Source organism: Mauremys reevesii, linkage group 24 (assembly GCF_016161935.1).
Source record: "Mauremys reevesii isolate NIE-2019 linkage group 24, ASM1616193v1, whole genome shotgun sequence".
In the NCBI taxonomy this organism is placed as follows: Eukaryota; Metazoa; Chordata; order Testudines; family Geoemydidae; genus Mauremys; species Mauremys reevesii.
In genome coordinates, this window is record NC_052646.1 from 19,715,719 (window position 1) to 19,729,139 (window position 13,421).

At 51.1% G+C, this 13,421-nt stretch overlaps 1 protein-coding gene and 1 long non-coding RNA gene across 2 annotated transcripts; one reads left to right on the forward strand and one right to left on the reverse strand.

Moving 5' to 3' along the window:
• The first annotated feature begins 3,655 nt into the window (after positions 1 to 3,655).
• Positions 3,656 to 6,186, forward strand: LOC120390191. Its single transcript, XR_005591029.1, has 3 exons — positions 3,656 to 3,915; positions 5,754 to 5,899; positions 6,047 to 6,186. It is a non-coding gene; the product is annotated as an uncharacterized LOC120390191 (long non-coding RNA).
• On the reverse strand, positions 5,021 to 6,834 carry LOC120390189 (interferon-inducible GTPase 5-like). Its single transcript, XM_039512598.1, has 2 exons — positions 6,680 to 6,834; positions 5,021 to 6,287 (listed from the first exon to the last, which is right to left on the reverse strand). The coding sequence occupies exons 1-2, from the start codon at positions 6,691 to 6,693 to the stop codon at positions 5,051 to 5,053; spliced, it is 1,251 nt and encodes a 416-aa protein (XP_039368532.1). The 5' UTR covers positions 6,694 to 6,834; the 3' UTR covers positions 5,021 to 5,050.
• Between the last annotated feature and the right edge of the window lie 6,587 nt (positions 6,835 to 13,421).

Here is a 13,421-nt window from a genome sequence, read left to right on the forward strand (position 1 = left end):
AGTCTTTGTGGGCTCCACTTCCTGCGCTCAAAGTGCCAGAGTGGGGAATCAGCCTTGACACAGCCCCAAACCCCCTTATTTCAGTGTGCGTGTGGGGGGGGTTTGGGATGTGAGGATGTGACCGTTTGCTTCCCTGCGTATGGCTGCCCCTGCTGCTTAGCCAAAGGCCTTAGCCTAAGAACCAGGCCTCGAACTGTCACAGTGAGAGAAGGCCCAGACACAGGCAGACTGGTTTTGATTCTTTGTTTTTATACCCCTGTAACTAGCTACGTGATAAAAATACACCTAAGTTCTAAAGTATAGACCTCTACAGGCCTGAATATCCATATCCTAACACTCCATCCCCTTTCTTTTCTGTTGGGATCCCAGGTATCCCTGGGAAAGCACAGGACATAGGGCGACACATCTCCTGATCGGGCCAGGCATCGAGGTGAAATGTGCCGATGCGCCATCTGTCCCACTGCCCCTTGTGCAGTACAATGCCCGGCACCTTCTCTGGTACGGGCGTACCACCCCTATTCCAATTAGTGCTCCAGACTTCCCACTGTAGTGGGCCTGAGAAGGTTGGGTCTGGGTTGTCTAATGCACTAGGGGGAGGGCTTACTACATTACGTATAGGTTATAATTAGTGGCCGTTCTTTAGAGGGTTGTGCCCCTCTTGACTGTTCCATATGTAACGTAACACAACTGTACTTAACAATACACCAGCCGCCATGATCATCCACAGCAACACCGAGAGTCCTGACCACTGCAGTATGGTCCAACATCCCGGCCACCACCAAGAACCCTGCTCCTCCTCCTTCGATAGCGTTAACATTCTGTTAGTGCCATCCTGACGTGTGTATTGTAAGTGTGTCCAACCATTGGCTGTTGAGGTGAGTTCCTCCTGTAATCTTTGTGTACTCTGGTCCATGTTGTGTGTCCATTGACTATCCACAGTGAAATTCAGTGCTGTCTGCACCATTTGACTACTTGGGATGGGATTGGGTAATAGGTGCAGGTTCGATTGTGCGCAGCAATGAGTTCCACAGATCCATTGGTGCACTGTAGTCCCAATGGCAGTGCGTAGCTGTGTGTAACTGTGCCAGATGCTGGTGCAATTGTGGCCCCAAGTATTGTGTACATTCCCAGTAAACATCCCAGACCCCGTATATATCACCGCTAATGGCCCCCATTTGCAACAGGCCCTTCCATGGCCATTGCGGACGGACACATTCAGATGTTTTCTCTGGACAATTAGTAGTTAACTGGATTATTGTCCATTTTACACCATTCCCTCCTCCCCAGCTCTCTCCCAGTGGGTCCCAGCGAGCTCCTCCCTGTCTCATTATTCCCATAGGGCTCATGGGGACCCACCTCCAGAGCCATCCCGTTCCAAGGCACCACAGTAACTATTACGCAGGCGCTAGCTCCAGAGTTGAGCGTTTTGTATCCCCATGCGCACCTCCCCCTCCCAAGTCAGCCTTTTGAGGTCACCCCCCACCCATGTCACGAGGTTTCCTGTCCACTGAGTTAGCCGCAGGTTCACTTTTGCTGCCCTTTTCCATCCCGTCGCGATTGCAGACTGTTGCTGGGCCAGTAGCTCATTGATTTGCTGCTGCAATTTTACATTCTGGCTTATCAGTTACTTAACGGTCCCCCAGATTTCATACACCCAACTCTGCATTTCCTGCTGCCCACAAACCCCTTTCCCAGTGACGATTCCATGTATGTCCCCTCACCCACCAATTACGTTGTTGCTTCAACCCTTTTATGTATGTGCTGCAGTTGGGGTGTACCCAGTCCACCCCCCATTCTCTGGGGTGCACCATCCATGTTATGGACTGGAAAGACGTGTTGAAAAGTGCTGGTGGCACCCGCTCCCACACGTTCGCCCGTCAAGGGGTATTTCTGGCTCCAGGCTGCAGCCAGCTTAGATCAGGATTCTTCCGGCTTGGCATCCATATTACCTGTAGGGTTACATTCTGCAAAGCGGTTAAATTGTCATACCCAGCGTCCTGGGGAGACTGTATGCTGGGAGGGGTCACTTGGGGGGTGCTGCAGGGGTGTGTGTGTGTACTGGGAAGGTTTTTTTGGGGGGGTCCTGGAGGAGGTACCTGGGAGGTACCTGAGGGGTGCTGGAGGGGGTACCTGTGGCCTCACTCTGGAGGTGGGGGGCAGTGTCGATGCCTGTCATGGTGGTGGATGGAAGCCCAGGAGGTAGCACCCCACCCGTCAGTCAGCACCTTCCTTTGGGCCTCTCCCCCTGCCCAGGGCGGGGAGCTGGGGCCTGGCCTGTCACAGCAAAGGAAAATCCCAGACCTGGACATTTCCTCATATTTCAAAAAGTCGCGCGGACGGATCTCAAAGGACCAAAAAGAGGGTCACATCCAGGAGAACCCCAACATATGGTCACAAAACCCCTCAGGAGCCTGTCCTGGTCCTTCAATATCCCCCCTCAGGGGCCCCACCTTCCCCCTCATGGTCCCTCAATATCCCCCCTCGGGAGCCTCTGCCAGCCCCCCTCATGGTGCCTCAATATCCCCCCTCAGGATCCCCAGTCACCCCTCCCCCATAATGCCTCTATATCCCCCCTCAGGAGCCCCAGCCACCCCCCTCACAGTCCCTTAATATCCCCTGTCAGGAGCTTCCGCCATCCCGCCCCCACGGTCCCTCAATACCCCCGCTCCGCTGAAAACACCAACTCCCTCTATCTCCCTATAGCTCATCCTGGTATCTCCCTCATTGCACTTCCAACAGTTCAAAGGGTTTGGGGGCCAGGGGGTGTGAGACGGGGCAGCTTCCCTCTCAGTTCTTTGTGTCACCACCATTTCTTCCCGCCTTTTCCAGATTTTCTTAGTAAGGTCCTCCTGGTACAGCCCCAGGGTCTCCGGCACAGCATGGGCGCAATCAGGATAGACCCCTAATGGACACAGGCCCTAAGTGCCTGGCTCTGGCCCTCTCCGTCCCATTCTCCTCCCCTCCCACAGATCTGCCTCCTCTGTAGTCTCCAGGCTCTCTTGGTCCCTGCTGGGCTCCCTCCCTTCTCTGGACATCCGGCTCCATCCTCGGGACTCTCTTCCTCACCCTCTCCCAATATCCTGCCCTTGCCGCAGGAGGACTGGAGCACTCCAGAGAACTGAGACACTGATTTCGGGGTCTAGGGCAGAGGTGCTGGAACAATTTGTATAGTGGGGGCGCTGAGATCCGTTGACTCAAACTGTAAACCTTGTATATAATGGAAACCATTTCAAGCCAGGGGGTGTGGCAGCTCCCCCAGCCGCTCTAATTCCAGCACCTATGGTCTAGGGCGGCTCCAGACAAGAGGTCTGAGTCTGGTGGTTCGCCCTAGAGTCCCGAGCCAGCAGCAGTGACTGGACTCTGCCAGTCCCAGCTGGCTCAGAAGCATGTGGGACTCTATTCACACAGACCCCTGGCTGCACAGTGGGCGACAGCAGGGCCAGTTTGTAACAACCTTTCCCTGGTCTCTCATAGCTGCAGATTGGCTTAAACACAGAAGCAGGAGCTTTAATAGACTTTCCAGTTTTTTGTTAGTGTTAATTATGACTCTGGATTGTCTTGATACCCAGATAACTATCCAGTGCAAAGCTGCAGGGCTGAGAGGGAGATGGAGTCACAACTGGGGTCCAGCTGATGCCCCTCGCTCCGTGTTTTCCTAAGAGCCACAAAAATCAGATGCACAAAATGTCAGATCCAACTGACTGGGAGTTTATTAAAAGGCAAAAGTATTTCTCTGAGATCGGCAGTGATGACAAAACCACAAGCAGTGAATACACAGAGCAAAGAGATGCAACTGCATGAATTACCGACTGTGGAATATAGAGCAAATAATTTGCGATAGGCTGCTGCGGACCATCATATGAACCAATCGTCCTCAGAGCCTGACACATCGTGATTACAATCCGCAAATCCCAGGTGAGTCTGAGCAGTGTGGGGTGATTCCCTGACCCCAGGCCAACCTAAACTCCACATTAAACAAACACATCAGCACCAAAACCACCATCAGCAGCAGCTCAAACTGCAGCTCGGGCCTATAAGAAAAATCTCACATCAGCAATTTAACTCGTAATTCTCTGATATGGGTTTAGGAGCCAGATGCTTCCAAACTCCACTCAAGGTACAACTTAGTTACAGGGCTAATAACAGTCTCTAGCACAAGGATGGCAAACGGAGAAAAGAATTATTAGTGAACCTCTGTTATGAGACCTGTTAAACAGATCCCCAGAGCAGGTCAATGGGATTGGATCAGTGGAGCGAGGTGTATTACTGGGGATCTGTGCTTGGGGGTTTCTAACCGAGTCTGTTTCCCTGGGGCGCAGGGACCCGCATTAGAGCAGCGTTGAGTTGAGAGCTGAGTTCATGGCAGCTGAGCAGGTTACAGGTCTCGGTTGATATCTTACTGCTCAGAAATCTATTTTTAATGGTTTCCTTTTAATTAATTGTGTTCACATGCTTTGGGTTGAATTGGTCTAACCCAGCATTGAATGGCAAAGGGAAAAGGACTCAGGAAAAGAACACAAGCTGGAAGGAGCTGGTTCTGGTTTCAGCTATTTTCTGATCACGTTTTGCACTGTTATTACAGCTCTGCTGGTTTGTCACGGTCAGATTCTGCACCGGTTTACACCGCATGCAATAGGCCACATCCTCAGCTGGTGTCAATCGCTCCATTGGACTCAAGGAATCTCCACTGATTTACACAGAGAAAGTTAAAATATATTTTAAAAATCTTGCTAGATGTTTTTAATTAATTTAGATCAGGACCTTTTGAGCTGGTATTTGCCTTGATGCTGTCCCTCAACTATCCCAGCTGAGGCCTGGCTTAAAAAAATTGTGGAGCCAGGGAACTGTCCCTCAGTTTTGCCTGTTCCCCCCCACTAGAAATACAGCTTTGTATTTTAAAGCTCAAACCCTGGAGATCTTTTTCAATATTGTTTTTTTCTTTTGTTGCATGAAATCTGAGTACAGAAGAATTTGCCATTGTCCCCTGGTTGACGCCAGTCTCCATCTGCCAGAGGCGTGTATCAGTTTACTGGTCTTTTGTTGCTGTTATTCATTTGTTTTCTCTCTCCAAGGCCTTGATCAGGACTCTTTGGGCGTCTTCAGCGACATCATCCAAAAAGCTGTTCAGCATTCTGTATGTCACTGTGAAAGACCTCTCTGCAGCAAATATGGTCCCACCCACCGGTATCATGCTGATAAAATGTTTAGCTAAAATTAGACCCTTTCCTGCTGCCTTAGTCAGCTGCTCCTCAGCCGTTTCTTTTGAGATATTTTTGGCCAGTGGGCACTTGATCACACCCTTCAGCTCAGCGACAGGCTTCCGAACCTGGCTAGCGAGTGCATAGAGGGAAATGTCGTCCAGTCCAAAGCTCTCACAATACTCTCTCATGTTCTTCACCAGGATGCCAACGTCGCACTTCACCGAGAGAGCCGGGAGAGGAACAGCTGCGATGGTGCACGACTTCAGGGCTTGTTTCCAGATCTGTCTTTGCAAAGCTTTTTTTTTCTTTTCCAAGATTGGTTTGGACAGGTTGGGCAGGGCCAGGAGGAAAACGTGTTTCTTGTGACTTCCCAGTTCCTTCAGCAACTTTTTCTGCAGTTTGGGAGAATCGTATTTCTGAAATTCCCTGCTTGACACAAGGAAAACCTTTGGGGAGCTCATCCCTTCTCTGCACAGGTGTTTGATGCAGTCGTTCCTCATTTTGTCCAGGGTTTTCTCCTCATCGAAATTCTTTTTTTCTTTCTCATTGTAGATGTCCAAGTCCACCTTGGAGCGCACAAAGTAAAACTTCTTCCCCATCCTCCGGATCTCCTGGGCCAGTTTGGCGTGGTTGGCTCTGAACCGCTCCGAAGCAATGACGATGAAGAAGTCATAGCGATTGAATGTCACCTGCTCCAGGTAAGTGTCTGGCCGAAAATCTGGGGTCCCGATGCCTGGCAGGTCCCAGAAGATCACATTGGGGTATTTAAAATGCTGGTACCGCTGTGGTTCTTTGGTTGTCTCTACCACCCCGGTCTCAGCAGCTTCTTTGTCTTCATCTCCCAGGCCCCGGAGGGCATTGAGGAAGGACGATTTCCCAGATCCTGACTCCCCTGTGATCGCGATGTTGAGCTCGGTGTTGTTAAACAACTCGTCTGACTTCTGCACCACACACGCTGCTCCTGAGAGGTCTCCTGCTTCGAGAGCAGCCTTGATCATATCAGTTTCCTCCTCAGACAGACCAGGAAGTATATTTCTGTCTTTTGAAAATTTGTTACCAGGGATAAATTTTGATTCTTCCATCTTCCTATGGAGAAAAAACAAAAATTACACATAGTCTTTTTCCTCCCACAGAACAAAGTCATCTGGGAATTTTAATCTGCAAGGAGTAATAAAAAGAAAAAAAAGTTACATAGTTACTATCTGTGGGGGGAGGGTACCGATGATTTCATTTCCCTCCCCTAGCAGCTAGCGGATAGAACAGGACTCAGTGGACCTGCATTCTGTTCCCACCTCTGTTCCCACCTCTGCCAATGGTGTGCAACTCACTGCCACGTGCCTCAGTTTCTCTATCTGTATAAGGGGGCTAATGGTAAGCGCTTTAGAGCAGGGGTGGGCAAACTTTTTGGCCCGAGGGCCACATCGGGGTTCAAAATTGTATTTGCAAAATGGGGATATTGAAAAGCGCTTTAGACCTACCGATGGAAAAGCATGATGGAAAAGCCAGGTATTCTTATTGATCATACGTGTCCTGTACTTCCCGTGGGGCTGGCACGCTCTCCCCCTTACCCAGTGCCTCCGAGAGCCGACAGTTCTAGTCTGGCTCCTGGCCCGAGCCATGCTCCATGTCACCTGCAGCGTAGCCTGTTTGTGCTGTGTCCCCACACCACCCTCCAGCTGCTGGGCCTCCCCCTTTGAAACACCCCTTCTCCAGCCTCACAGCCGGCCCAGGGGTGGCATTGTGCCGCAGGCTGCTGGTTCACCCTCGACAGGGACAGGGTTTGTTGGCTCCGTCGCAGAGCCACGTCTGCTGCAGACGGATGTGTAGAGTCTCTTCCCAGATTGGGGGTAGGGGACTCTGCACCTCCACCCGATGGCTAAGGGTGACGTATCTGGGTGTGAGGGGAGGGAATGGAGGTATCCGTATCCTCCCCCCACAGACACCCCCCATCCCTTCAAGTCCTCCCCATGCTGGTGTCCCCTCTGCTGCCTCCCCGGTCAGGGGCAGGGACCCCCAAGTCCTCACCTTCCCCATGCGGTGCCCAGCCATGGGGCAGAGCCTCCAGACTCCCCCCTCCTGCCCATTCCCCCCGATTCTGCTGCTTCAGGTCAGAGCTGCGCAGTAGGAGATATCGGAGGAGGGTTCAGCTGAGCCCCTCCAGCCCTGTGTCTTCATGTGCCCCCCTCTCTGTCCCCTCTTCCAAAAATGCCCTCGCTGACTCCACGTCAGTCCCTGCATCCTCTTCCCTGCTCCTCAGCCCTGACAATGCCTGATCTCCCCTATGCCCGGTGTGCTGGGCAGCAGAGAGATGGGAGGGAAGGAGGGGGAGAGCCGGGCTGTGGGCCATGGGGGTGCTGGAAAATGATCTTTCAAAAAAAAGCCAAGGAAATGGACTGCCCCCAACGTTTGTAGGTGCAGCGTGAAGGTCGCTTGGAGGTGCCCTTCCAGAACGTGGAAAGTGGCTAAACGTAAACCTCTGACAAGCAGGATGTGATGAGTCAAAAATACACCCCAGCCCCACAATGCAACCTTCATTCTGCTGCTGTCACTTACCCCTCAGGGAGCCCTGCAGACCCTGGTCCCTACGCCACCAGACAGCTGATATTGCCCATGGCAAGAAGGCTCCGTGCACGGCTACTGCCGCAGGCTACCGAGCTCAGCGTTGGATCTCACGGTACGTCCACCCCTCTCCTCACCTCACAGCGACAGCTCAGCCCCCTGCTCCAGCAACTCGCCTTCCTTCAGCCCGGCTACACCTGCCCCAGCGAACGAGGTGTGTGCAGATGGGTGCTGGAAATCAAAACTGGAACTCAGTGCAAACAACAACATTCTTTTCAGTTTCTGGCACCACCCTTGCTCAACAAATCCCAGGCTGCCAATTTCAGGGAGGCTGTTAAGGTGGCTACTGATCTCTGAGCCCCTGTGTTTGCACCCCACAGTCCACACAGTTCAGCTCTGACCTGCCACACGCCCTGCTCCCATGGTCAGAGGCTTCCATTGTTTGCAGCTGTTCTACAGCAAAGAGGCTTAACCGTTGGGTAAAAGTCAGCATGGTTTCTGTAAAGGGAAATCACATCTTAGTAATCTATGAGTTCTTTGAAGGGGTCAACAAACATGTGGACAAGGGGGATGCAGTGGCTACAATAGGCAGAGGGATAGCTCAGTGGTTTGAGCATTGGCTTGCTAAACCCCAGGTTGTGAGTTTAATCCTTGAGGAAGTCACTTAAGGACCTGGGGGAAAATCAGTACTTGGTCCTGCTAGTGAAGGCAGGGGGCTGGACTCAATGACCCTTTGGGGTCCCTTTCAGTTCTAGGAGATAGTGTATTTCCATCTATTATATTATTACTTAGATTTCCAGAAAGCCTTTGACAAGGTCCCGCACCAAAGGTTCTTATGTAAATTAGGTTGCCATGGGATAAGAGGGAAAGTCCTTTCATGGATTGAGAACCAGTTAAAAGACAGGGAACAAAGGGTAGGAATAAACTTTGGTAAATTCTCAGAATGGAGAGGGGTAACTAGTGGTGTTCCCCAAGGGTCAGTCCTAGGACCAATCCTATTCAACTTATTCATAAATGATCTGGAGAAAGGGGTAAACAGTGAGGTGGCAAAGTTTGCAGACGATACTAAACTGCTGAAGATAGTTAAGACCAAAGCAGACTGTGAAGAACTTCAAAAAGATCTCACAAAACTAAGAGATTGGGCAACAAAATGGCAAATGAAATCGTTACCGAAATATCGGGTCCGCCTAGCTGAGAGCCAACAACAACCTGACAGGGCTAAGGAAAGATTGCTTTATTCTGCAGAAAAAAGGAGAGCCTTGTACTCAGGTACAAAGAACTCTGTCTCCTACAAATTTCACAAGCCTCTTATACATTTTTAGACAAAGACCCTTGCATATTAACGCTTGATTGGTAGGTGTCAAACCCCGTGCCTCTGTTATCTGGTCAGGGAAAACTGGTTTGGGGCAAGATTTCTCTACCTTGAGGCAGAAGAGAAAAGATAGTTCAAAAGTTCAGGTTACCGTATACGTGAGGCTTCTGCTTCCCCCTACTGGCCGCTTGTAAGCTATTAAGGGGGGCTACCAGTAACTTTCACAAAATTTAATGTGGATAAATGTAAAGTAATGCACGTTGGAAAAAATAACCCCAACTATACATACAATATGATGGGGCCTAATTTAGCTACAACTAATCAGGAAAAAGATCTTGGAGTCTTCGTGGATAGTTCTCTGAAGACGTCCACGCAGTGTGCAGAGGCAGTCAAAAAAGCAAACAGGATGTTAGGAATCATTAAAAAAGGGATAGAGAATAAGACAGAGAATATATTATTGCCCTTGTATAAATCCATGATACACCCACATCTTGAATACTGCATACAGATGAGGTCTCCTCATCTCAAAAAACATATACTGGCATTAGAAAAGGTTCAGAGAAGGGTAACTAAAATGATTAAGGGTTTGGAACGGGTCCTATATGAGGAGAGATTAAAAAGGCTAGGACTTTTCACCTCGGAAAAGAGGAGACTAATGGGGGATATGATAGAGGTCTATAAAATCATGAGTGATGTGGAGAAAGTAGATAGGGAAAAGTTATTTACTTGTTCCTATAATATAAGAACTTGGGGCCACCAAATGAAATTAATGGGCAGCAGGTTTAAAACAAATAAAGGGAAGTTCTTCTTCACGCAGCGCACAGTCAACCTATGGAACTCCTTGCCTGAGGAGGTTGTGAAGGCTAGGACTATAACAATGTTTAAAAGGGGACTGGATAAATACATGGTGGCTAAGTCCATAAATGGCTATTAGCCAGGATGGGTAAGAATGGTGTCCCTAGCCTCTGTTCGTCAGAGGATGGAGATGGATGGCAGGAGAGAGATCACTTGATCATTGCCTGTTAGGTTCACTCCCTCTGGAGCACCTGGCATGGGCTGCTGTCGGTAGTCAGGATACTGGGCTGGACGGACCTTTGGTCTGACCCAGTATGGCCGTTTTTATGGTCTTATTTTAATTACTGTCTTCACTGAGCCTTGAAAGTGAGTGCTGAGCTTTCATGGAGAGCCCTGGCTCCATCCTCCCTGCTCTAACCACTAAACCCCACTCCTCTTTGTACACAACCCTGCTGCTGTCTGGCACCCATTGCCCTTCTGGGGAAGCAATGCTGTCACCGATACGCAGGGTGAAAGCTGAATCGATGCTGTGAGAGCCGGGGCCAATTTCTGCAAGGAATCCCTGTCCCAGTCAGTGCAGCTGCCCTGAACGCAGCGAGGGCCACTGGAGCGAATGCCACTGAAGAAGAAAACACAAGTCTTTGGGTGATGATGCTCCACGTACAATGACACATTTACTTCAGTGATATCTGCATCGCCCACAGACCTAGCACCTCCCGGAGTGACAGTAGCCGTGACGACGGGAACCCTCGTCTGCTGGCGTGGCTGGGTCTGCACTGGGGCTTTTGTCAGCAGAGCTACGTCAGCCAGTGGTGGGAGCCTGTCATGTCCTTGAGTCATGCTCAGACCCAGTGTCATGGGTTTTCTCTGCACTCTACCCACAGTGTGTCCCCTTGTATGTAGGGTTACCATATTTCAAGTTCCCTAAAGGGGACACTGTGGGGGTGGGGAACAGTAGCAGGGTAGTGGAGGAGTATTTTGGGGGAGTGCTGCAGGAGTGTGTGTGTGTGTGTGTGTGTATTGGGAGGGGGTATTTAAGTACCTGGAGGCTACTGGGAAAGAGTACCTGTGGCCTAACTTTTTAAGTGGGGGCAGTGTTGCTTCCTGTTATGGTGGTGGATGCAGGCCTGGGATGCATCCATAAGTAAGAACCTCCCGTTGGGCATCTCCCCCTGCCCAGGGCGGGAAGCTGGAGCCTGGCCTGTCACCCCTCACAACCTGGCCAGGCTCTGAGGCCCTAGGGTGGGGCAGGTGGCCCGGTGAATGGTGCTTGGAGGCTCCATTTACCCAGCAGGCCGGCCTGGGCAGGATCCAGCAGCTGCAGATTCAGGGGAGGGACCAGCCGAGGCGCCGAGGTGGATCTTTCTCTGCTGCAATCAGCAAGTAAAAATCCTGGACCTGGACATTTCTTCATATTTCAAAAGGCTGCCTGGAGGATAAAAAAGAGGGTCACGCCCAGGAGAACCCCAACATAGAGTCAGTCCACCCCTCAGGAGCCCCCTCCATCCACCGCTCCCTCAGTATCCCCCCTCAGAAGCCCCACCAACTACCTCACGGTCTCATAATATTCCCCCTCCGGACCTCCAGCATCCTCTCCATGGCCCCTCCATATCGCCCCTCAGGAGACCCTGCCATACCCCTCACAGTCCCTCAATATCCCCCATCAGGAACTCCCACTGTCCCGATACGTACCCTCAATGTTCCTCCATTTCTCTATCCATTACCTCCCCTGTTCTGCTATTTCAGGGGCCTGGACAACGTTTCTGTGTGGATGTGGGGGTGTGCACGGTATGGGGGGGGGAACAGAATGAAAACCAGTCAAACGACAGCCCCTGAGTAGTGCTTTAATGAGCAGTTTTGCACCACAACTAACTTTGGCTACTTGACTGAAAGTGAATTCACTGAGCCTCTGTTCCACACGCAGTATTTGCTTTCTTTGCTAAGGCCACCCTGACATTTTGGGGGTTCCACCCTCCAATCCCCGTGTCTGTCTGTCTGTCTAGTCCCGCTCTCTGGTATATGCAGGAACTCAGAGCTGGCTGCAGCTGATCTCCAGGAAAGGGTGTGGCTTGAATTTTCTCAGGGCTGCTTTTCTCTGCAGCTTTTGCTTTCCATTTGCCTGCAGAGGGAAGCAGCCAGAGCCCTGCATCAGGGTGAGTCTTGTGCTTCGCGGGGAACATCCTGCTCGCTGGGGTGGCCAGTAAGATTTTCTGCCCAGGTAAGGGATTGAATCGCTCCCTCCCAGCTCCTGGAGCTGCTGCCCCCCTTCACTGTTCCTCAATATTTCCCCTCAGGAACCCCCACCCTCCCCATCATGGTCCCACAACAACCCCCACACTCCCACCATGGTCCCTCAATACCACCCTCACAGTCCCTCTCCCTCTCCCTTGTGGTCCCTCAGTGTCCCTCCTCAGGAACTTCTGCTGCCCCCCATCATGGTCCCTCAATATCCCCCCTCAGGAACCCCTGCAGCCCTCCACTGTACCTGAATATCCCCCATCAGGAACCCCTGCCATCCCCCCATGTCCCCTCAATATCTCTCTTCAGGAGTACCTACTGCCCTCCCCGCCCCCGCTTCATGGTCCCTCAATATCCCCTTCAGAATCCACCACAGTCATCCCCATGGTCCTTCTATATCCCCCCTCAGGAGCCCCTGCGTCCCCCATCACATTCTGAACCACTTAAAGGAGAGGAAAGTGATCAGGAACAGTCAGCATGGATTCACCAAGGGCAAGTCATGCCTGACTAACCTAATTGCCTTCTATGATGAGATAACCGGCTCTGTGGATGAGGGGAAAGCAGTGGATGTGCTATTTCTGGACTTTAGCAAAGCTTTTGATACAGTCTCCCACAGTATTCTTGCCAGCAAGTTAAAGAAGTATGGGCTGGATGAATGGACGGTAAGGTGGATAGAAAACTGGCTAGATGGTCGGGCTCAACGGGTAGTGATCAATGGTTCCATGTCTAGTTGGCAGCCGGTATCAAGTGGAGTGCCCCAAGGGTCGGTGTTAGGGCCGGTTTTGTTCAATATCTTCATTAACAATCTGGAGGATGGTGTGGACTGCACCCTTAGCAAGTTTGCAGATGACACTAAACTGGGAGGAGTGGTTGATATGCTGGAGGGTAGGAATAGGATACAGAGGGACCTAGACAAATTAGAGGATTGGGCCAAAAGAAATATGATGAGGTTCAACAAGGACAAGTGCAGAGTCCTGCATTTAGGACAGAAGAATCTCATGCACTGCTATAGACTAGGGACCGAATGGCTGGGCAGCAGTTCTGCAGAAAAGGACCTAGGGGTTACGGTGGACGAAAAGCTGAATATGAGTCAACAGTGTGCCCTCGTTGCCAAGAAGGCTAATGGCATTTTGGGTTGTATAAGTAGGGGCATTTCCAGCAGATCGAGGGATGTGATCGTTCCCCTCTACTCAGCACTGGTGAGGTCTCATCTGGAGTACTGTGTCCAGTTTTGGGCCCCACACTACAAGAAGGATGTGGATAAATTGGAGAGAGTCCAGTGGAGGGCAACAAAAATGATTAGGGGGCTGGAGCAC